This window comes from Anabrus simplex, chromosome 1, assembly GCF_040414725.1.
Source record: "Anabrus simplex isolate iqAnaSimp1 chromosome 1, ASM4041472v1, whole genome shotgun sequence".
NCBI lineage: Eukaryota > Metazoa > Arthropoda > Insecta > Orthoptera > Tettigoniidae > Anabrus > Anabrus simplex.
This window is the reverse complement of record NC_090265.1, coordinates 731,795,352-731,820,764: the sequence shown is the minus strand read 5'-3', so window position 1 is coordinate 731,820,764 and position 25,413 is coordinate 731,795,352. Positions and strand designations below refer to the sequence as shown.

General features: G+C 39.3%; 1 protein-coding gene across 3 annotated transcripts in view; it reads right to left on the bottom strand.

The window, feature by feature from the left end:
- Nucleotides 1-25,413, bottom strand: part of Top2 (topoisomerase 2) — a 326,551-nt gene that overhangs the window by 197,799 nt on the left and 103,339 nt on the right. For all 3 annotated transcript variants that reach the window (XM_067136112.2, XM_067136110.2, XM_068225185.1), the window contains one exon: nt 13,185-13,294. In XM_067136112.2, the coding sequence (XP_066992213.2) occupies nt 13,185-13,294 (110 nt within the window). The remainder of the gene's footprint in view (nt 1-13,184; nt 13,295-25,413) is intronic.

The following is a 25,413-nucleotide window of genomic DNA, read 5'->3' as shown; positions in this document are numbered from 1 at the left end:
ATAAGGCTAGTTGAGCTATCTATTATGAGTAGCCGTGACCAAAGACCACATACGGCTGACTGCACTCTGTACCTGTGCTTAAATGCAGGGTGTGGTTTTTAGCTGTAAGATGTTGGCTAAAGAGAGCCTTTTGGTGTACTGTACTAAGCGTGTGGTTTTCTGAATAGCGGGAAACTTTTGTCAGCAACAGAAAACATTATTAAGGTACACACATCAAACTTAGTGGAAGTCTTAATTTCACATTTGCTGATAAACATGCGTGATTATGTCACTTCGGTTTTCTTTCTGTTATTTACGTCAAAATGAAACAAAGAGGAGAATTTTAAGGGGTAACTTTGTGACAATAATGACTGTCATAAAGTAACCCCAGTGTTAAAAATTGCCCTTTTTTTTTTTTAGTAATCTGGAGTCGGAAAACAATGTTCCACTATTCCAAAGCAAGAATGTCAATCTCTTGATAGGATGATAAGATCTAATTAAGAATGAGTTGAAAATGGAGCGAATAATCTATGTTCTTGATTCAGGAAATGTGGTATTTGTCCTCTGAACCAGGAAAAAGTGCTGAAACACCTGTACAATAGAGCTATGGATGTAGAAGGTGATACTGTGAAACAAGCTGTAAGTTTCATTGAGCACATGAATCGCAAAACAGGTGAGGTATAAATTAGCGGCTGAATAAAGAGGAGACACATACATGTGCCACCTGGAAGAGGTATGACAACTTCAGATTTTGACATTTCAAATGAGATTCCTAGCTTAGTGGCACTAACAGGAACTGGAACTATCGCTGAAAGAACAGTAAAGACACCCGAACAGAGAATTCAAGTAAAAATGATGATATCTGTACTGAATCAAAAGACAATTCACTGCATGAAGATGTATCTAATTCTGACTCTGAAGGACTTCCTATTCGTAAAAATCATACCTCTGAATCCAACGATAAGACCAATGGAACACATGCAATCACAATATTCTAAGACAAGTACTATCCAGGAATCTTAACAAAAGTATGCAAGTAAGGTGCAGTTGGCAGTGCAATGGACAGTGCTGGGAAGTGGCCGGAGATCAAGGATGAAATCTAGTATACACATGACAAATTATGGTGTACAATTAATCCAACCATTCAAAGCGGAAAGCATTAAATCTATTACATTAAAAAACTCAAACACAGTGCAAAGTAAACAGTTTGTAAACTATTCTCTCTTCAATGATGCAAATATTTCAAATGTTTATATCTGAGGGTTTAAAAATCTACTGTGTGTTATATTATCATGGTTGTGGAATAAATTCTCCTTTTATATTTAGCCAAATGCTTAAGTAACCACTTAGTGGGGGTAACTTTATGACATCTGCACCAAACTGGAAATGCAATGATAAAAAGATGGTGTCACACAATAACTCCACCTAACGGGGTAACATTGTGACAAGTTGTTCTTGAAGTATTGAGTAATTAAATGCAAATATACATCCACACATTGTTGCAAAACATGAATAAAGGATGGAAGCATTCGATAATATATACGATAATATACAATATTATATTGACGAAAACACCAAAACTGTCACAAAGTAAACCCAGTTTACGGTACGTATTCATTAGTATAGTTGCATTAATTTGATAGATATTTTAATATAGATATAGATATTTTGGAAATATAAATGTATTATAGTTCATAGGAAAACCATGTAAATGTGTTGCAATGGTGATGGATGAAATGAGATCTGTGTTTGGTTATGAGATTGACGATTTAACCGATTCACTGCCAAACCCGCATATATACAGTGGAACCTTGGATTGTGAGTATAATTCGTTCCGGAACAAGCTTGTAATTCAAGGCGCTCGTATATCAAAGCAAGTTTTCCTTTGACTTATCCTCCTCCTCTTCCCCGGACGAGATCTCCTCCATAACCTCCTCCTATTGTTCGTGATGCATGTCCACCAGTTCGTTGGTGGTCAGTTCCTGGCTATGTTCTTCCATCAGCTCTTGAATGTCCATGTCATTCACCTCCAACCCCACAGTCTTCCCTAAGAACACAATTTCATCGACAATCGACGGCTCATTTTCACCAACAATCCCCTCAAAGTCATGTCCAAGAACACAGTCAGGCCACAGCTTTCCACAAGCCGAAGTGACAGTTCTCTTGGTGACTCCTTCCCAGGTTTTATCAATGATATTCAGGCAGTTCACGATGGAGAAATGATTTCTCCCTAACACTTGGAGGGTAAGGATTGTTCCTTCCGTCACTTCGAAGCATCGCTGAAATAGTGCCTTGGTGTATAGCTTCTTGAAGTTCGAAACGACTTGCTGATCCTTAGACTGGACTAGTGCAGTAGTATTGGGAAGAAGGAACTTTACTTTAACGAACTTTAATTCCTCCACTAAGTCGTCCTCAAGGCCTGGAGGATGAGCAGGAGCATTGTCCACAACCAACAAGACTGAGCGGCGGATTATTTTCTGAAGGGTATTTCTTCACTACAGGACCAAATACCTCGTTCATCCATTCAACAAAGACATAGGGGAGGGAAAACCTCACCCGCTTATCAAGTTACAATTTATTTAAAATGTTTGCTTGTCTTGCAAAACACCCATAGACCATGTTACTCGCATTCCGAGGTTTCACTGTACGTTACTGAATGCCGTGCCTCGTCCGCCAAGCCCGTATATATACGTTTTGGTGCAGTGTGTACTTCACCCATCTCACAAATGAACGCGATATAGTGACATACTTTGACATTCCATGGAAATGCTCAAAGAAGTTCTGTACAGCAGATATACCACTCCATTTTGTGAGTTTTGAAAAGCGATTGGGTGTTATTTCAGCTTCGGTGGAGTGGAACATCTTTCCTGCTAACGTGTAGCCATCATGGCGTCTTGAAATATACATCCATTTCTTGTTGACGAAGAAATTGAATGTTTCCTCATGAATAGTGATTCTGGAGAGCTATATTTTGATAATGAAGATGGAGAATATCTAAGTGGCGATACTGAACTACAAGAAAGTGCAAGACAAAGTAGTAATGATGAATCACATGTGGAATTGTGACCCCTTCCTCAAATAAATTATTTTTTTCACCAAATGTAAATGATTTTGATAATACCAAATCTCGGATCAACAATTTTATATTATACTAGCTGATATACCCGTGCTTCGCTACGGGATTTTCCGAAAGACTGACTTTGTCGTTTTCCTAACTTAACATATGCCATTACAAAAACGTCAGTAGGAAAGTAGCGATTAAAAGCAATCTTATCATATAAAATACTCGATCAAATGAAAAAAAATGCATATTTTCTCACGAACAATACAACGGTGGGGATCAAACAAACCAAGGTTACAAGGATAATGTCCAGATAGAGGAGGTGACTAATACTAAAGAAGTATTAAAATTTACATATGACAACAAAGATATTTACAGTAAGATTCAAAAGTTCAAACTAAAAAAAGCAGCAGGAATTAATAAAGTTTCGGGGGATGTAGTAAAGACAATGGGTGATGATATAGTACCATATCTGAAGTACTTATTTGATTATTGTTTACATGAAGGAGCTATACCAAATTAATTGCGAGTTGCTATAGTAGCACCTGTGTAAAAGGAAAGGGTGATAGACGTAAAGCTGAAAATTACAGACCAGTCAGTTCGACATGCATTGCATCTAAGCTTTGGAAAAGCATTCTTTCTGATTATATAAGACATGTTTGCAAAATCAATACTTGGTTTGATAGAAAGCAGTTTGGGTTTAGGAAAGGTTATTCCACTGAAACTCAACTTGTAGGATTCCAGCAAGATATAGCAGATATCCTGGATTCAGGAGCTCAACTGGACTGTATCGCGATTGACCTATCTAAAGCATTTGATAGGGTAGATCATGGGAGACTACTGGCAAAAATGAGTGCAATTGGACTTGACAAAAGAGTAACCGAATGGGTGGCTATGTTTCTAGAAAACAGAACTCAAGAGAATTAGAGTAGGCAAGCTTTATCTGTCCCTGTATTAATTTTTTTTTTGTTAGTGGCTTTACGTCCGCACCGATACGTCTTATGGTGACGATGGGATAGGGAAGGCCTAGGAGTTGGAAGGAAGCAGCTGTGGCGAGTTGGTTGTGTGGTTAGGGGCGCGCAGCTGTGAGCTTGCATCCAGGAGATAGTGGATTCGAACCCCACTGTCGGCAGCCCTGAAGATGGTATTCCGTGGTTTCCCGTTTTCACACCAGGAAATGCTGGGCCTGTACGTTAATTAAGGCCAAGGCCGCTCCATTCACAATCCTAGCCCTTTCCTATCCCATCGTCACCATAAGACCTATTTGTGTCGGTGCGATATAAGGCAAATTTAAAAAAAAACTCTGTAGGCAGCAGTAATCCTACCTATCAGAGATGAGTGGCAACAGAAGACAAAGCACATCACAAAAAACAATGGTCAATGTAATGTTATTGTTGATCAATTTTATGTTGTACGTCTTCACATTTAGTTTCCTTTCGACTCTGCGATATTAGGGAGTCTTACAAAAGTATTTATAGCGTAGACTGTAGTTCCTTATTCTCTGACTTTACATACCGATTTTTATTAAATTCTGTATACCTATTTTCTCGTGACTCGGCGCCGATATGGACTATGCAACAAAAATCCGAATTTTTTAATATCTATGTGATCATAGCCGGTACGGTAACAATGTGTAAGACGTAAACGATCGTAAATTCAATACAATATAACTTTAATTATGAAGTATTTATCGTCACAACTAATAAATATATGAGAATTACATTTTAGGCCTTCTCCGAAATTACCATTTTTCTCAGTGTGAATACATTATTTATGGCCTAGATTCTAGCGACTTGTTCCAACTTCTACCGAATTCCTTTAAGATACGACCACTGATAAATATTTGAGAATTAATTTTAGGCCTTCCCCTAAACTACCATTTCACAGTCACCGTGAATAAAATGATTTATAGCCAAGATTGTCGGGGCTCACCCCAACCTTACGTGCGGATTTTCATTAAATTCTATTCAGCCGTTTTCTCATGATGCGTGTACATACATAGACAGAAATTACGGAAAAGTAAAAAGTGCATTTCCTTGTTAGTGTGGACACCACTGATACAGAAATACCATTATTTTTAAATTCTGAGCAATGTACAGACAAAACTTATTTTATATATATATATAGATTTCAGTAATAGTATCACCAAGCTGAGTAGTCGCACGTATTAAAATGCTACGTTTATGGAGCCACGCTCTGCCAAGCTCTGTACTCGGCAGGCAAGAGGGCTCGAACCCCACCGCCAGCTGTCCTGAGAATGTTGGGGTTTTTTTTCTTCCTTTTTTTTTCTTCCTGTGGTTTTCCTGTTGCACTCCCAAGCAAATGTCGGAACAGTTCCTATTCATAAACCACAGCCGATTTCCTTCCACTTCCTAACCCAGTTTCATTCACCATCATTCATTTCATATTCATTATCTTCTCAACTGAGGTTTGCATCAGGAAGGGCATCCGGCCGTAAAAATATGGTGTAAGATATAATCTCACTCCATCCCCGATCCCGTATTGGGCTGCAGGGCTAAGGGGACGATGTGTATTCCATTAAATGGGTCAGTGAATATGTATCTGTTAAAAAAGCCCTTTTTTTTTTTACCGGCCTAGAGGGCTCACCTGGTCATCAAAACTCAGCAGTGAAAAGGTTAAGAGAATGGAGGAGAAATATTAAAATAGTATTCAGGTACATTACTAACTGAAGTATTATTCTGGTAAGCATAAGAAGAAAAATATTTAGTAGTGCAGGTGTGGAATTAAATATTGAAGCTGAGGAAATATTCCTCAACAAAGAACAAATGTGTGTAAGATGCTACCAAAATCCTTCTGTGTTTCCAACGCCCCAGCGAATGTAGTTTTCCATGCCATACGGTGTATTAAACTTGTGCCACACCCAATGAAGAGCACTGCAAGCTGAGGCATGATGGTCATGGTCACATTCTGTGAGCTCGTCTGCTTCTGGGGCTGTCTTAATCCAAATCACTCAAGAAATTTCTGGTACTACTTTCATGTTGCCCTAAAAGTACACGTTAAATTTCGCTACTTGACAACCAACATGATGGCCGGGCTGTAGCTCATGGTACTTCCTTTAACAAATGTAATATTCACTTCGATATCTCTTAGTTTCAATGGCAGAAAGAACAAGGAGCTCAGAATCCATGGGGTTCAAATTGTCCTCAATAGATGGCACGGACCACAAGTTCACAACTACTTTGGTAAAGCATCGATAAGCCAATGCCCATTTGTCAGGAATTGACAGTTTGTAAAATAATTGCTCAACTCATATGAGCAGTTTTTGCACAATATTGTGCCTTGCACACCCCGTGTGTGGTCTGCTGCAAACGCGTACACAGTTTAGAAGTAGCGCATATTTAGGATGGTTGGTATAAGTTCTCATTATAGTTCCTTCACACTTAAGGAATAGTTCCACATTACTGAAGAGGCAGAGCAAATTATTTGTGATCGTGCTGCGGGGAGAAAGTATGATGACAAGACTTACAGTGTAGTACACAACTGGACGAAAAATAAAGATCACCTTGAACAGACGAACAGTAAACACCAGGCGTTTCGCTAGCAGAATGCAAAGTTTCCAGAAATCCAAAACAGGATAAGCGAACATGCGACTGCAAGGAGACAGCTTATAAATCACATTTTTCATCCCGTACTGGCTTCAACAACAAAGGACTTTTCCCACCATCCAATACTTATTTTATAGCTAGCTTTTATGCATACAAATATGTGTCAGCTTAAATTCTATCTAAACATTAAAAGAACAAGTTTCATTCCACTTTGGAATATCTTCAGCTTTAAAAAAAGCTGACGTTAAGTACAAATATTGGCACATGCAAAATAATGACAACACTGAAGTTGCAAATGAAGTTAAAATTCTTTTCCATAGAAAATTAAAACACTCCTAAAATTAGGGTGAAGGGTATTTCAATGGCAAGCATAGCTGCCTCTGTGGATCAGTGTAAGTGTGTCGGCCTCCCGATACCAACACAGTGGGTTCAAACCTGGCAGAGGTAGTCTTGATTTTTGAAGTATAGAAAATGTCCATTTAACACACGTCTTAGAATGGCAGCATGTTAAAGATCTCTGGCGACAAGTTAGGTCGTTATCCGACAAAACTAATTAACACTCAGCCATAGACGCCCAAGCGAGGTCTGGTTTACTCTGCCATCTAGCAGGCCTAGAGTAAAATGGAATTTGGAAATTGACAACCAAGCCAGATGGCATCCAACTGAAATGTCTGCAAACAGTAGCTGAGGCAATATTATGGCAGGGAATTTTTTTTGCACATATTGTGCAACAGCATATGCAAGTGGTGGATGAAGATCATACCAAATACTTTAATATGATAATACCGGACAGCTTGCTGTTTTCAGCGAGAAAGCCGATAGTGCTGCTACCTACATGGCTTGGTGTGACCAACTTTTCAAAACATGCTGCCATCTGTATGATGCTTGGCGCACTGTCGTGTTGCTTATAATGTATCAGTGTTTGTCACTAAATACAGTGGAACCTCGATTATCCGTTCCCGGAAAATATGTTTTCCCGGAATATGCGTTCAAATTACGTGGTCCCGCGAGCATCGTAATTAAATCACGTTGTAAAAGTCCCGCATTATCCGTTCCTCGAAGAAACGCTTTCCCGGATCAACCGTCCAGAAATTCCAGTCCCATCAATGCTAAATCCTCGAAAATCGTTTTTTAATAAACTGTATCTCACGAAAGGACGGCTATGGCATATTTATGGATCTTGGTGTTAACGCCCCGTCACTGCGATAATTAAAGCAAGTACAGTACCGGTACTAGAAAAGCGATCGGCGGTGAACTTAAGAGACCATCTTAGCATCGCATTCGTGTGGTATTGTTTAGAGAATCTCGGAAAATCATAAAGCAGAGGGTGCCCACAACAATTGCAAGGAGACACGGCGGATTTCGACAGCTCTGCTTGAAGACGGAACGAGTTTCGTCATATGTTCGCACTTATAAAACGTCCATATTATGTCCAGGGTTAGATGTTTATATTTTTACATTTTTTCGATCATACTGCCGAAGAGGTTTTCGGCACTTTGCTCAGGGCATTGCAGAGTAACTGGGCTTTCAGGAAGGAATCGAAACTGCTCCTTCTTAACACAAATTCAGTACATTTTGGTATTATCGTACATGATATGTTAGCGAGACCAAAACAGATGTTGCACCCTACATTTAAAAAAAAATGAAAGCCATGGGAGGTCTTGGGATTGCCTATTACTGTTTAGGTCCTGATGTAATACTGGGAATGTTACGTTTTCGTGTTAAAATACCAAAACCTGCAGTCGTTTTATTTGCGCACGCTACATTTTAAATGGTTGGTATCATTTCAAACTCGTACTGACATGTGCAGCGAGCGCGCTTTCCAGATGACCTCAAGGTCACGAATAACCGTAATTTCTGAAGTTTTTATATTTCTTTTATCTTTCCAATTTGATTCGATTTGTGACGCGCAGAATTCATACCTGCCAGCTTTCCCGGTTTAGGCGGGAGACTCCAGATTTACCAACAGCTTTTCCCGCCTCCCGATTACTCTACTATTTCTCCCGATTTTAGCTTTTTTTTCATGAACTTTAAAAATGTGTTTTCAAATCGCGTTATTTCAGCTTTCTGCGCAAGTGGCCGGAAGTCCTTCGTTCATTGCCGCTTTCATATGAAATATCGACCTATATTAATGGGAGAAATGCGCGCTAATGTGCGATGTTTATTGAAACGGTATATCGCATCGCGTGTATCGATTGTCAATCTCTCGTTCTCGCGTGCTATGTTCGTGTTCGTTCACAGCAGTCTAGTCGATTCTAGAGACTATCGCTAGATTTGGACTTTTTTTTTTTTTAAATAATAATTTAGTGACAGAATTTCAAACATAGCGACTAGTGACTTTTCTAGAGATTTTACGAGCCATTCGGAGACAATTCAGGCGAATTTTAATGTACTGCTTGATAAAAATAACATTGGGGTTCACTTAATCGGGCGGGCACGTTATTCAATATATTCTATGCATGGTATCTAAGTGCATGACTGATTCTCACGTGTGGAGCACGAGTTCATACTATTTTCGGGAGATTTATAAAAGGCCGATCATTTCTCTCACCTACTTCTTGTGAGGGAATAGAGATATGTAATTTTTAACCTGGTAGCCTCGTACAGCAACAGTCGGGTTTTGAGACAATAAGTGTTTACCATAGTACTGCTGTATTGTTCAAGACATGTAGAACAAGCAGTTTTGACCAATTGTATCTCCTGATTCATCCCGATTTTTCCTGATTTTAATATCTAAATCTCCTGATTTTCGGCTTTATAAAGTTGGCAGGTATGAGAATTGAATATAATGCATTCGAGAACTTTTAAGAATCGATACTTACATTCGAAACCATGTTTTCGAGTTCAACATAACCTTTAAAAGTCGATGTAGGCCTAATTTGCGCGGTACGAGATTTCCAGAAACTGACTACGAACAGTATACCGGAGACCAAATTACAATGAAAGATTAAGAAATGAACAGATTTCGCCATCATTTTGGGTGCTTTTGTATCTAATGTGCTTTATTTTATTAGATGAGAGAATTAAAAACTACTTGTGGTCGATTGTCGTTTCGCTTGGCATTATTAGATTTTTCGAAGTTTGGCTCGCGTAATCAAAGTTGCTGAACTGAAAGAAGTTTTCACGGGAAACTGACGAAGATTCCCCTGTAAAATTGAATATAAAGTACCGAGATTTTGAACTCGCGTACCGGTAATTAATGCGGTTTCGCGGTCTAACATGCCCGCCTCTCATCCAGAGGGCCCGGGTTCGATTGCGACCAGGTCAGGCAATTTTACATGGATATAAGTCTGGTTCCAGGTCCACTCAGCCTACGTGAATACCTTTAATTGTGGAGCTATCTAATGGTGAGTTGGCGACCCCGATCTAGAGAGCCCCGAGAGGATTCGTCGCACTGACCATGCGCACCTCGTAATCTGCAGGCCTTCGGGCTGAGCAGCGGTCGCTTGGCAGGCAAAGTCCCACTGGCGCTGTAGTTTGGTTTGGTTTAGGAGTTTTTGTAAGATTATAATTATACATATTTAATTTTTGTGATGTTTAGCCAAATTGTTGATGGTTTTCATTCATTCCCGGATTTTCCGTTTTCCCGTGTTGTACGTTTTATTTTCATGGTCCCTCGAAAAACGGAGAATCGAGGTTTCACTGTAATCTTACATTGCAGTTATATTCCATGAAAAGTGTTATGCGCTGAACAAATTACCCAGCAAGATAATGGGCATGGGAAATGATAAGGACCGCAAGTATTAAAAAGAAGTAATGACCTCGCATCTGTGTTGAGGTTACATTCCACGCCCCTTATATTAAGAAATTTAATCAAATAGCCTACTGAAATTTTTTTTTTTGTTTCTTTTTTTGCTAGTTGCTTTACGTCGCGCTGACACAGATAGGTCTTATGGCGACGATAGGACAGGAAAGGGCTAGGAGTGGGGAGGAAGCGGCCATGGCCTAAATTAAGGTACAGCCCCAGCATTTGCCTGGTGTGAAAATGGGAAACCACGGAAAACCATTTTCAGGGCTACCGACAGTGGGGTTCGAACCTATTATCTCCCGAATACTGGATACTGGCCGCACTTAAGCAACTGCAGCTATCGAGCTCGGTTACTGAAATGTTAGTGGGACGCAAAACGAATAATAATAACAAATATGCAACTCTAGTATGCTCAAGCTTGAGGGTCCATAGTGTTAAACAGTGCCATAAATTTCACAGTCGAAAACTTGTGGGCCAGTAGCGTAATGGTTATCGCGGTAGTCTTGAAACTGAAAATTGAAGACCATGAGTTTCAAATCCAGTCACCTTTTCTTTTACTGTAAGAACATAATAATAATTAATAATAATCATAATAATAATTTTCTTTACGTCCCACTAAGTAGTTTTACAGTTTTTGGACACGCCGAGGTGCCGGAATATAATCCTGCAGGAATTCTTTTACATGTCAGTAAATCTACCGACACGTGTTTGAGCACCTTCAAATACCACCGGACTGAGCCAGGATCGAACCTGCCAAATTGGACCTGAAGGCCATCGCATCAACCGTCTGAGCCACTCAGCCCGGTGTAAGAAAATTATTTCAGTGTATTATTGGCATAGGCTTGAGCACCAGTCCAACTAATTTAATACGTGTGTATGGTAATTCTTCATGCATAAATTTGTGAAAGAGACTTTTGGAAATTCTGAACACTTCATCCTTGTCAGGAACATCGTAGTTCACTCATGTAACCCCAATATGTGTTATACATAGCCTATTATGTATTTCTGTCTTCAGAGGTAAAACAGAAAATTCAAAGAACAGCAAAAGCGAGATGGCAGCGTGAGATTGAGTTGCTCTGTAGATCGGCCATACCGAAGAAGAAGTCAACATAATGGACCAAACTACTGTTTCTTAATTACAGCTTCTTCTCGTTCCCAAAATCTTAATAAATCATGGATGTTGTTAGGTTATCTGCCCCCTTTGGCTCTTTGGCTGAATGGTTAGCTCTTCGTGCCCCCCCCCCCCCCCCTTTTCATTCTTCGGAGTTTTGGACCTCTTCCAATTTCCTTCTGATTAGTGTTAATAGAGGATGGCTGGCCAGTTGTACTTCCTTTTAAATTATCGCCACCACGGAATGGTCAGTGTACTGGCCTTCGGTTCAGAGGGCCCTGGTACGATTCCCGGCTGAGCCAGAGATTTTAATCGTGTCTCTTAATTCCTGTAGATCCATACACATCTTCAAGTATATAAAACACATCCTACGAAAAACAACCACAGAAACACGCAATAGTGAGTACGGTATATATCCATCCACATATGATTGCTGTTATGAAAGGCATCCGGCCGGAAAACTAGGCTAAGTCCATACAAAATCCTGTGCTAGGTAATTGAGAACAGGCTAGAAAAAAGAGGAGAGTGTAGTTATTAAACATTTTCCCCAGAGGCTGGGTGGATCCTCAAACAAATTCTGCTTTATAATTTTTAAGACATAGCGAAAGGCACGGCTAACATAATGCTCATTTGGAGGTTTATGAAGGAGGAATTTCATATTTTAAAATTTCATTCTTAATTATTATGATTATTCAATTATTTTAACAAAAATATTTCCAGTGAGTGTAGTGCATTCCTCTCAGCTGTAGCACAGATAAGTATGCAGTTCACACCAACACGCTAGATGTCACCACCGTCGCTGTTCTCACTCCACTCAATGCTGTTGAGATAGACCTGTCCTGTACTGGTGTATTAAAGTATTTGATCATACTTGCTGGTGCACAACCACTTCAGTTGCTGTTGCACAAATGAGAACGTGAATGTTTACGATAGGAAGAAGAGGAACATCAGGCCTAGCCACATCCTGCACCTTCCATTACGTACAATCAATACAGCTGTATGTTTCACACCAGGATTGGTCTGCTAAGCCATCCAAGGCATCTGCATAGACTATGTAGCTACTGGAAGAATTGCAGGAGAAATGAATACCTGGACACAAATTTCAGCTGATGACAACAGTATTTTAAAAAATGTGAAGCAAGAAGCAAAGGACAAGCTAGGATGCACAAGGAGATGCTGGCACAACACAGGAACTGTGTCAGTTGCACACACTAGTCAGCGTTTGAACGATACAAAGCATTTGTAAATTAAGTACAGTCATCAATTAAAACAACTGGGTCTATGCGTTTACTTTCACCAGGAAGAATTCCTCATTGCCAAAAAGTAGCAACAGACCTAGAAATATCCAGTGGCCAGAAGTTAGGACAGCAGCAACAATAGAAATATGTATCTTTTTCTCTCTACGCAGTACACACAAATTCCTCCCGTCATCCCTGCTGCTCTAAGGTCTTGATGGATTCAACACTGCAGATGAACAGAGGAGAATCAAAAAGGCTTATCAAGCGTACCCAAGTGCACACTGATAATGATTATTTTCATAAAATATTCAATGGAATACAGTACCGAATTCTTTTGATAATGTAATTTAAAATGATTCCTCTAAAATGGATCAATGAACCTTCATTGCACGTATCTAGGGAGAAAATGTATAGGCTGAATTTCTCACACTAAATATTGCACCTGCCAATATATATAACGAAGTTCGCAAGTTCAACATACCATATTTATATTGCTGTCATCATTAGGACCCCCATACTGGAACAGAATTCTATGTCTCTTCATATCAGCAAAGTATTCTTTAGCCTCCTTGGAAGTGGAGGTTCCCAAACCTGAAACATAAGAATACATAACCATAAACCGCTGAACATTATCTCTTACTACAAGAGCAAACACAATATGCATGTTGTACAAAATGAAGTACGAGGATAAATTCTTTCCTGCCCAATTCAATCCTTTCCAGGTACTGTAGTAAATTACTGTATTGCTCCCCACCAAATTTTTCACTACCCTCAAAACCATGGATTACACCAGGACATGAAATCCGAGGTCAGAAGGCAGCAGCAACTTTTAAACTCTGTGGTTGTCACCGAGTTTATTCAACAAAAATATTTCTTGGTCCATCATATCAACACATTTTGCAATCACTATTCCCAAAGAACAATCCTTTGCCTTTACACTGGCAACAGCTTCATACAGCACTTTGATCCTTTAACAAAACATAGGATTGATTTCCAAGTGGCACAGAGACACTGTTGCCAACATATATTTTCAAGATCCGCTAAATACTACTAAAAATCCGTTAAAATTCCGCCAAGAAATCCTATCTCAAATAATGAGCAATTAAAATAATAAATGTCTTCACTCACCTGATATGCGAGTTGCACTCTGATTAACCCCGTGCCTGTGAGCCGGCGAGCTAAAACTTGTAGGTATTTTAGTGCCGGGTGCAAACTAGGTGAATCCCCGACCTCAAGGGCCACACACAGAACAGGTCAGTTCATTAAACAGTCTTCCTTCATAGCATAAATATAAATGCTACTCTCTCACAGTTTCATTATCTGTCGTCATTCGTCAACTAGGAGTTAAGTACCCCTTTCTCCACACATTATAAAATTTGATACCATTGTCTCACAACATCAAATCCAAATAACATGTTTTCCTCATGTGACTTAGCTCCTGACAAGAAATACGGAATAGCTTAGAGACAGACTGGAGTACAAGTTTTTTTAAAAAACAAAATGGATAAAACACTAAATCCCGCTATAATAAATCTAGAATTCCACCAAAAAACCCCGCTGTCCGTTAAATGATCTATTACTCCGCCGTCAGTCTTCTAATTCCGCCACATTTAGCATAAAAACTAAGTTGGCAACACTGCACACAAACCTGCGACTCGCCAGATGCAGGCCTTTTGATCTGACTCCCGTAGGCGACCTGCTCGTCATGATGAGGATGAAATGATGATGAAGACGACACCATACACCCAGCACCGTGCCAGCAAAATTAACAAATTATGGTTAAAATTCCCAACCCTGTCGGGAATCGAACCCGGGACCCCCGTGACCAAAGGCCAGCACGCTAACCACTTAGCCATGGAGCCGGACAACTTTTAGTAAATTCATGAAACATTACATGATTCACCTTATTATTATTATTATTGTAGTTATGACACAAACTTTTTCAATCCCCATGAATGTATTCCTTGTAAAACATCTTAACACACTGTTGCTAAATCTTCACTGTAAGACCGGAATAAGTCTTCTTACCTCTTTGCAAATGACCAAACGCAGAAAAAACTAAAATTACTGTTTAAATCCTGAAAACCACAATCATCCATTTTTTACAGCCAAATAATTATGTCCCTCTTGCATTCATTTAATCAATCTGAAGATTCACAATTTTGTACTCAGGAACTTTAACAACATGTTCAAGAAAATTTGTATTCTCATTTTCTGATTGAGATGTTTCAAAAGAAACATTGACGGCACAGCAAACATCACTATCTTAAGACATCATACCACTTCGTACTCTGCATGTAAATTAAACACCAACTTATAATTGTGGACAAACCACACTTCAGTGTTTTAAAAAAAATGGAACCAAATGATTACATAAAATATCTAACTTTTCTAAGCAACTGCCATCACAATTGTCAGTCTTTCAATACAGTATTACCAAACGTTTACCTTCCCGCATTTTACATTTTCCCGTTGTTTACAACATCTTTTGTTGGTACCCCCAGATTTCCTATGCTCACGATGTATTAAAATCCTCAAAGTTATGTTTAAGACATTTTATGTCTCCCACCATTTACGCCACGTCGGGCTGTTCGAGGCGGATCATCATGAAGTTTATTGCTTATGAGTAATCTATAATGCTTCGAGTGACCACGGCATGATGACCAAACCAGACAGGTTATACTTTACGACAACATATATGCGAAACTAGCCAATTACGATTATCAAGGGAAGCTACGCAAACTGCATGACAATTCCGACAAGCAGGTTGCCTACTCAACAATTTTTAAAAAGATATGAACAGAGAAAGAAAATTTACTGCGTGTTAAATAATTCTATAGCCATTCTAAGAAAAATAACCAGATTAAGTTATTATATTGTTTCACACAATATTCTAACTACCTCCTGGTACCCTTCTTATGGTCTGTGGATGAGCAAAAATACTAAGGCAGTGTAGTGTCAACAGTTAACTTACATTGGACGTTTAAAGCAAGTACTCTAAGGGTGGCGTGCACCATCTTAGAGTAAATTACTCCGGAAGTAGCGTCTACTAAAGAAGTCCATATTACAGAAGTAAACTACTATAGTAGTAATTTACTCTGGAAGTAACGTTGGAGAGCTGAAGTACAATTTACTCTTCTAGTTACTACTATAGAAGTAGCGCTCGTTACTCGCGGAGTAGTGTAGTGTTCGTGTGTCTTCTTTAAAGAAATCAAAATGCATAAGGTTATGTGCAATAGGAAACGGAGGAAAAACGTAAGGGAAAAAGATAAATGCTTGTAGTAGAGATAATGAGGATGTACACGGACGATGTAGAGTGTACGAAATTTAATGTAAAGATGCTGGATAAAAAAAGAAATGCATGGAAAGCTGTGACAAAAGAATTCAATGCTTCGAGTGATGGTAAACGCAGTGAAGAAGAACTTAAAATTATGTGAAAGGACTTAAAAGCGAAGGCTAAGAAGCAGAAAGCCACGGACATGCGGGAAAAAATTAAAACTGGTGGTGGTCCACAGACAACGCACGTTGATGATACATCAAAAATAATTATTGAAATAATGCCCCAGGTTTTCGATGGTATTAATTCAGTTCATGATGATGATTGATGCGATAGCAGCTAATCACATGGAAGACGACAATAATAATAATAATAATAATAATAATAAGCCTATACACGGAGCTAATGACACTTACGCTGATATGTACAGACGTGCCAACTTTCAAAAGTAAAAAATCAGGAGACTACGGCATATCGTGATATGTTACGACCCATCATTGATGACGGAACTTGCATGAGTTGAAGAATTTTTAACACATTATACTGATCTATTATATCATTCATCTTATTTATTCATTTATTTATACTGCATATATCTGAACATCACTCCTCATTTCTGTAGTACTCCTCTTCAGTGTTGCTTCAGGTCATCTATGACAGCTGATGGCGGAGCTGTTGAATACCGAATGGCATTTCCTGCTATATTTTCTCCGTGATTCACAATGTTTTCATTGTTATTGAACAAGTCTCTTACTTCATACATATTGCCTACATCCAGAGCGAAATTGTGGAGGACTGCCGTAGCTACTATTGCATTGCCGCATGCTGTAGGCGTGAAGCGCACTTCCTTTTCAAGAATTTGGAATCTTTTTTCCACACTCCAAAAGTGTGTTCAACAACATTGTGGGTTTTTGCATGAGCAGTGTTGTACCGGTGTTCAGCGGATGTATTTGGTTGTAGGAGTGGTGTCGTCAGGAATTTTGTACAGGCATAACCCTTATCTCTCACTAACGTTCCATTATATGAACCATTCTCAAAGTTCGCTGCAAAAGCACTATTGTCCCATATTCGTGCATCGTGCGTAGAACCAGGCCATCGGCAAACAATATTCATGATCTTCATACTTGCATCACAAATAACCTGTGTGTTTATAGAAAAATACCCCTTCCGATTTCTGAAAAGTTCACCGTTGACACCGGGAGGGCACAAAATGGGAACATGCGTACAGTCAATTGCACCCATGATGTGTGGGAAACCTGCCAACGTCAAGAATTTTCTTTTATATTCAGAACATTCATCATCATTTACAGGCATATGTATAGTACGCGAACCTTTTCTTGAGCTCTGAACGCCAGAATGCTGAATGGGAACTAGGGCTCAAGAAAAGTTTGCGTATTATATGTACCTCCCTCTTAACCTAACTATTGCTCTAACCACGCGATGAAAGATACAGCCAGCAGTTGTGCGGTGAACGTTTATTAAATCACCGGCAACTAACTGAAATGTTCCAGTACGAAACACTCGCAGGGCACACAACAACTGTAATTTGGGAGATACAGCTGAATTTCTGTCTGAATTTTGTTGTAAATTATCTACAAGTAGATTTAGAAGGAAAGTAAAGGATTCCTTCCTAAGGCCAAAACGTTCCTTAAACTCACTCTCCATGTACATATCATACGGCTCTCGCCTTTCACGCACTGTACGCACTATTATATTCCCGTCGTCAATATAATCCAAGTAATCCATTCCCACGTTTGAAACGTCTTCCTCTCGTATACGATACGGTATTCAATTAGTCAACAAGTCTGATCCTAGCTTACTCCACGCACGACATGGGAGTAAATTCTAACCTATATTCGTGCGTTATTTACTTCTTTAGTAATATACTAAAAGATGGTGCTCATCAACATTTTACTCTTGTAGTAATTTATTCCAGGAGTATCTCAAAGGACTAAAATACTTCGGATGTAATTTACTCTCATATGGAAGTCGCCGAATGCTAACTTCTAGAGTACTTTACTACGGAAGTAAAACTTACTCTTGGTTCACGCCACCCTAATAGGATTAAAATTAAAATACAGTAGAGGTCCGCTATAGCGAGTACGGTATATAAAGAGAACACCATTATAATGGTAAATTTTTGCTGTCCCTTCAATATTCCTATGTTATTACAAGTGATTAAGCGCGCACGATTTTTACCATTACCGGTATTTATCCACCCCAGTGATTATGTTGCATGCAATTGATTACCTTCGGTATCGTTTTCTCGCTCGCTCTTTCCACCAACAAGTTCTCTCGTCGACATTTGAAGGCGAAGTCGGGGGCCCTTAGTAATACCCGTCTACTGCTGCTCCAAAATGAATATTCGAAATGAAAGAGGACATATTTCGTAATAAATGTGTAAAAAACCTGTCTGATAACTGTTGTTACTTTGTTAAAAACAAGGCTAACTAAACGATTGCTTAATTTTAATGCAAAATACTGCAATTAAGTAAGAATGGGATACACCTAGAAATATGGCAGAGTGCATAATTGATTTCAGAGGTTAGTTTATATTTTCTCGCGCCTGGTTAAATTACCGAAAGGCTATTATCGTGTAAATTTAAAGCGAGAAGGTTATAATTTTTCTACTGGCGCTTAAAGCGTGTTTTCATCATGCATATAGTACGGTCAAGTTAGGATAGGCGACACTGCTTGAATAAGGAAACTGAAACGTTGCCACAAAATGCGATCAATAGAGTTCGTGGTTTATAGCATTTAAAAATCAGAGATTTAGCATTTTGATTTTCAAATTTAGCGTTTTGTAGCACCTAAACTTCTCAAATTTAGCGTTTTGTAGCAAATTGGTTAAAAATAGGCATAATTTGCTAAATTGCACACACAACAGTTGGGAGTAAAATCATACTGTTTAATCACACATTGCTCGTCATGCAGTTTTGAATTGACTATGGAAAATAAGACAAACATCAACATAAGACTGCAAGAAATATTAACGAACACAAAGGAATATGCTTATTTTCAAATTTACAAACACAATTTCAAAGTGAAAAATACTATTCTGAACGTATTTATCACAGTGCAACACACCTACAAGGAAGAGGAATTTCAATGATGATTTAAGTACAACATGCCAAATGTTTAAAAGGTGTCCTCCATTTGAGACCGCCTATCAGTTACAATCATGTTGTACTTGCTAAAAAAAAAAACTACATCGACACTGTTCGTAGAGGGCCAAATGCACAGAAGTGCTGCCAAGGCAAAGGAAGGACTGCAAAACATTTTTTTTTCTTCTTCAAGTTTTTGATTGCAGAGTCGGCACATCAATATAGGGCATCTGTATCCTTACACAAAAATGTCCCGATTTGTGACTTTCGGCATGCTGTTTGATCGTCACTTCGCTTCTAGCCATGGCTAACAGACAATAAAATAAATCGCTACCGTACTTTTAAACAGAACTACTACTCAACACCAATGTCAAGAATAACCGACTAAGATCAAGGGTCAACACACAAAGAGAATGAACGTGGTGCTTGAAAGTGTATTTGCTGTTTCATGGACTGGTCTTTGCAGTGTTCTTTACCCAGTGAAAGAAATTCCACACATTCAATGATTTAATCCTTTGGCCTGCTATTACATATGAAAGGAAATATTCCCTTACATACTATTTATTTTTTCGTCACTAACATAAATTTGATTAATCACATAGGCTACATAAGAATACACAAAGCAAAGTGAGCTTTTAGCTCGTCTATAGTAACAGGAAACCAATGTTTTTGTTCGTAAGTATTACTGGTTTCAAGGGAAGCAGATAAATTAGCAAGAAATGTAGAGGCATAGGCATTGGTTTCCTTAGTAACGTGATCCCAGAACTGTGGGGTTAGAAATTCATTCCCCAAGTCCATTTCTTTCTCAACGAGCGAGTTGGCCATGCGGTTAGGAGCGCGCAGCTGTGAGCTCGCATCCGGGAGATAGTGGGTTTAAACCCCACTGTCGGCAGCCCTGAAGATGATTTTCCGTGGTTTCCCATTTTCACACCAGGCAAGGGCTGGGACTGTACAGTAATTAAGGCCACGGCCGCTTCCTTCCCATTCCTAGGCCTTTCCTGTCCCATCGTCGCCGTAAGACCTATCTGTGTCAGTGCGACGTAAAGCAACTAGCAAAAATAAAAAAAATATAAAAATTAGACTTCTCACTCGCTCTTGTTGCATTCTGGTTTTGTCATGTAGTTTCAATTGGCACTGTCATCTCGGAGCTGAAATCGGAATCACTTTCATCACTGTCATTTGAAGAAGTATTTTCACTCTGCAGAGAATCTTTTCCACTTTCAACATCATTATTTTCAAGCCAGTTACGAATAAACTCATCCATGCCGCGCTTGGATGCCGCCATGATTGTTTACAACGAGCTCAGAGTTACTATTTACCCAGAGAAAATAGCTTCAGGTATCATCTGACATCAATCGGTTAGGCTGCAAGACAAAGAGAAATCTCTCCGACCAGCTAACTGCGATAATGAACTTATAGATGTTCCGTGCACCAAGACGGAAGTGTCCTTCAAAGCATTCTACCACTTTACGATCCCAATGGGCGCCGCAATAATTATTTCTCCTGAAATAAATAACATTTATATCTTATTTTTAAGAAAAAAACATCGTTTTTAAAAATACATGTTTATTTCGTATAAAACTGAGAGTTTTGCATCTATTTCGCATAAATGGTATAATTTCGCATTTTGAACCAATTTCGCATTTTATCGCGAATTCGAATTCGCTAAAAACCACCCGTACGAGTCATATAAGATGAAGGCACATACACTGACCAAGTTTCGGCATATTTCGCATTTATCGCAAATGCTAAAAATCACAAACTCTAGCGATCAATCATCTTCGGTACGGTATATTTTTTCACTATGTGCATTTGCGAGCTCTCTCGTAGACATTTGAAGGCGATGTTGGAGTTGATTAGCAACACCCGTCGACTGCAAGCTCTCTCGTAGACATTTGGAGGCTATGTTGGAGTTGATTAGCAACACCCGTCGACTGCGGTTCTCTAAAGAAAATTTGAAATGAAAGAGGCTAATACGTTTCCGCAATAAATGCATAAATAACGTGGCCGATAGCAGTTGTCAACTCGTTTAAAAATAAAGGCTGAAGTGAACGATCTCTTAATTTTAACGTTACATACTGAAATTAAATAAGAATGTGATACACCTCAAGATATGGCAGAGTACATCACCGATTTCAGAGGATAGTTCATATTTTCTCGCGTCTAGTTAAATTTTGGAAAGACTATTCACATAAAAAATTTTAGCGAGGAAGTTATTTCTCTACATGCGATCAAATTTGTTGTCATGATACACAATCATACGGTTAGGATAGGCGACGCCATTTGAAGAAGCAAATTGAAAGAGTACGTTTTTTTCTCAGAATCTCATGTGAAAAATCAAGGGTTTTCCCGCATTCACGGCATAACAGTAACGAATACCACTAGCAACTACACGCTGCTTCTTTTCACCCCCAAATGCACACACAAAACTTGTTGACAATCCACGACCGCTTCATTATATATCGCTAGCAGTGACAACCGGTTGTACAGTGCCTGGGTGTAACGTCAATGGATCTAGGGAAATAGTGAAGAAAGATGACATTATATTAGCCTTTACAAAAACGTTTCTCAATTCTGCAGAATGGCATCAAAACATGCGAGCCTTCGAATTCTTAGAAAGGCCGCGGCTACTCAGTGGCAGAGTTATAACGCATCTACTGTACCTGTAGCTTAGTAAAATTAAGTTTTATAGACAGCAGGAACATTTTCGTGGCGGATAGTCATATTGTAAACATATGTGGAACAGGTATTGCTGGCAAATTATCAACGGTTCTTGTCGATATTACGATGCCTATTATAAGTTATTGGTTATTAAACGCTCAGAAATGTAGAATAATTGTGCATCCACAAGAAAGTACCGCATAGGCCTAACTAAGGCTAATATTTGAAGTTAACGTGAAGACAAGGATAGCTTAAAAAATGCGTACTGTACAAAAAGTGCATTCAGTGGTACGCAACAAGGATGCTTTAAAGAAATCAAAGATGAAATTGTGAGGTATGTGCACGAAAAGCTCATGGTAGAATGGCCATACCGTAGCGCAATAAACTCGTTCATTGACCTTCAACGTCCGCAATTAGGCCTATACATTGCCAGCCACTGAAATTGGCCGAACAAGGCAAGCTAGACGTGTGTGTAGCGGTAGTCGGTTATATCTGATGCGGAGTAAAAGTAACAGTTTCATAGACAGCAAGGATATTTTCCTGATGGATCGTTGCATTGTAGAGACGCATGGAATAGGTAATGCCAGCAAATTATCAACGGGCTCTCCTCGATATTATGTCGATTTGAAATCAATGGTCATTAAACCAACGGAAATAAAGAAAAATTGTGTAGCCGCAAAAAAAAGAAATACGGCATAACGAAAGCCAACATTTGGCGTCTAAAAATGCATACTGTACAATGAAGGCATTCATATGAGTTTACAAAGCACTTTTTGAGCCCGATTTAAATGTTTTGATGGTAAAAGTGGGGTTCGTCTTGGATTTAGAGAAATACGGTACTATAATTTTTTCAGATTTAAAATAAATGCACAATTCCACAAAGAAAAAGAAAGAAAAAAACAAGTAAGCCAGTGCGTGGATATGATCCGTGGAAACACACATTTTAAACAAAATGATTGCCGTTTCATACCAATTTTAATGTGTATGGGGGTTTTTCCGACTTTCATACTACAATCGGGTATAACGATAATCCGCTATAGCGAATAAATTTTTCGCCGTTGTGAATTCTCGCTATAATGGATTTCTATTGTACTTTGTAAATGAATAATAAGCACTTTTGTAACATTTACATTTCGTCCTTTTTCACAGCATTTTTTTACATATATATAAAAGATTTTGCCACGATTTACACTTTCCCTACATTTACACAGGTATTCCTTGAACCCATTGAAAAGTGTAAAAGAGGGGTGATATTTTACACTTTTGTAAAAAAGTATCAATCTAGGATACAAGAGAGTTTCTGTTACTTATATCACCACATGAAACATATCACAAAAATGAAAAGATGAAAGCCAACTATTCAGCTACTAAAGCACTCGTCAAAACTTCATTCGGTGGGCAGCAGCCATAGAGTACATTCACTTACATGCTAAAATCAATTTATACCAATTTGCTCAAAAAGGGGTGATCGCATTTATAAAAAAACCACCTTTCTATCTTACATCCCCACTCCCAATTAAACCTCAGGTCACTATCTCTCAAATGTTTCATACACACTCCTGATCTATTCGTTTAGATCAGTTTGTGCATGGACAGAACAAATCCATTTAATATGAAGATAAGGATCCGTACCGAATCAAAAGAAACCGAGCATACATATTCTAAGTTTACTAACACATTATAGTTGTTTACACGCCCTGGCACTGTACATCTGATACGAATAGAACATTTTTACATCGCCACAGTTACAATAATAATGGAAATATTAGTACAAATATACAGGTCCTACCAAAAGTCTTAGCCATACAACATTTTACAGGGAACTAGTACATATTTAGAGACACATTTGCTGAAATATTCATTAAAATCACACTCTTTGGTTTGAAGCAATTACATTTTTTGTTTATGATAATCGGAAAGAAAGTAGCTTTTGAATACTTCAGGAGATCTGGGCAATCCAATACGGGATTACATTAATAACAATACTTTTTGTTGTGGAGAAACTCATACCTGTAGAATATTTATAATTGTAATAGAGCAACAGAATATGTTTCCATTAAAAGAAAATCCCCCGTTTCATAACTTGCAATAGAACCGCAGAAGGAGGTCATAAAACAAACATTCCTTGACGCTGGCTAGACAGGAGACCTTTCAAACCACCGAGATAGTTTGTGTGGTATGTTGTAGTTTTACCCCACAACAACGTAACAAATTCAGTGGTCTCTCCAGAAATTTTCATCAGCCGGGTGGCAGTAATGAGTATCTGGACAGAAAGGACTTCGTAATAAAATTTTAAAAACTCCCCTCAGGGCTCTAACAATAATATCAAGCAGTTTTCAACCACAGGCTGAGTCTGCTTGAAACATAAGACTCTGCATAGTTTTCTGTCCGTCCACCACTTCTCTTCTGTCACTGTCATGCAGTTTCCTCCTCCTCCTGTCATGCAGTTGCCCCCATGCTCTTCTTTACACCTTTCACCCTCTGTCCCTCGGTCTTCTTCTAGGTCTCCTTCCCTTCAACACATTTCTTGGTATCCTCTCTTCGGCCATTCTCTTAACATGCCCATTTGTTACTAGCCTAAGTCAAGGCTTGGAAATGGAGGCGTCGCCCACACATGCTAGAGAGGCATCCATGGTTCCTCCACATGGTTCAGGTGAAGTGAGGCTGGTGATTGAGGTGAAGGCTCACTACGGGGTGCTGGAACCAACACATCACTTTGCTCTACGTAGCCTGGACAAGCTGCGGGTTGGGAAAGGGGCGATCCAAACCTAGGGGGAAAGTCATGGCTGTGAACTCAGTCATGCTAATGCCAAGTGGAGACCACATGAGTAGGCCTACTGAAGGGGAAACAAACCTGGCTAGGTTCGGGCCAGGGGCGGACCGCTGAATGGACGCCTGAGGGGCGTGGTCTCTGCTACAGAGCGACTGAGTTGCGGGAGGACAGTGTCTTGCTGTATGCCTCACCACCGATGGTGAGATCAATGCTCAGGACCCTAGAAGGGGAAAAAAACCCTCTGATTGGTTGAAATATGGATGCTTATAACGAACCAATTTCGAAAACTTCGAAATCAAGGAAAGCCACGGAAGCTCCAGTAGAGCAGATCCGGGAGCCAGCCCAAGATGAAAAAATGGAAACAGAAGTCCCAATTGGTTCTGCATCGAAAATAAAGAGATTTCATATCGACAGACCACCTCGAACAGTGCATATTACAAGGAAAGGAAAAAAGCGAGGAAGCTAAAATAGCAGCTGGAACGTGGACGGAGAAGAAGCCAAGGAACAGGGATCGGCGAGAGGCTATCCCTCCGACAATGCCCAAAAGGCCAAGATCGGAGGATAGTACGCCATCAAGTCAGCTACAAAACCACCCACCTAGAAACAGAAAGAAGAAACGGCCATGTCCTTTTCGGAAAGACTAACTTCAATCAAGGAAGCAATAATACCTAAAACCCTTCCAGGCGGGAAACTGAAGAAGGAAGACGTGAAGGAACTTTCATCTGCTCTGATAGCGCAAATAAACCGCTGTCGGACTGATGCCTTTCAGGCTTCCTGGAGTCTCCAAAGCTGGAAAGTGGAGCAATGGTACTGATCTGTGCAAATCCAGAAACTAAAACTTGGCTGGAACAGAGAGTGGCCAATTGCAACCCTTGGAAAGGGAAGAATTTGGAGG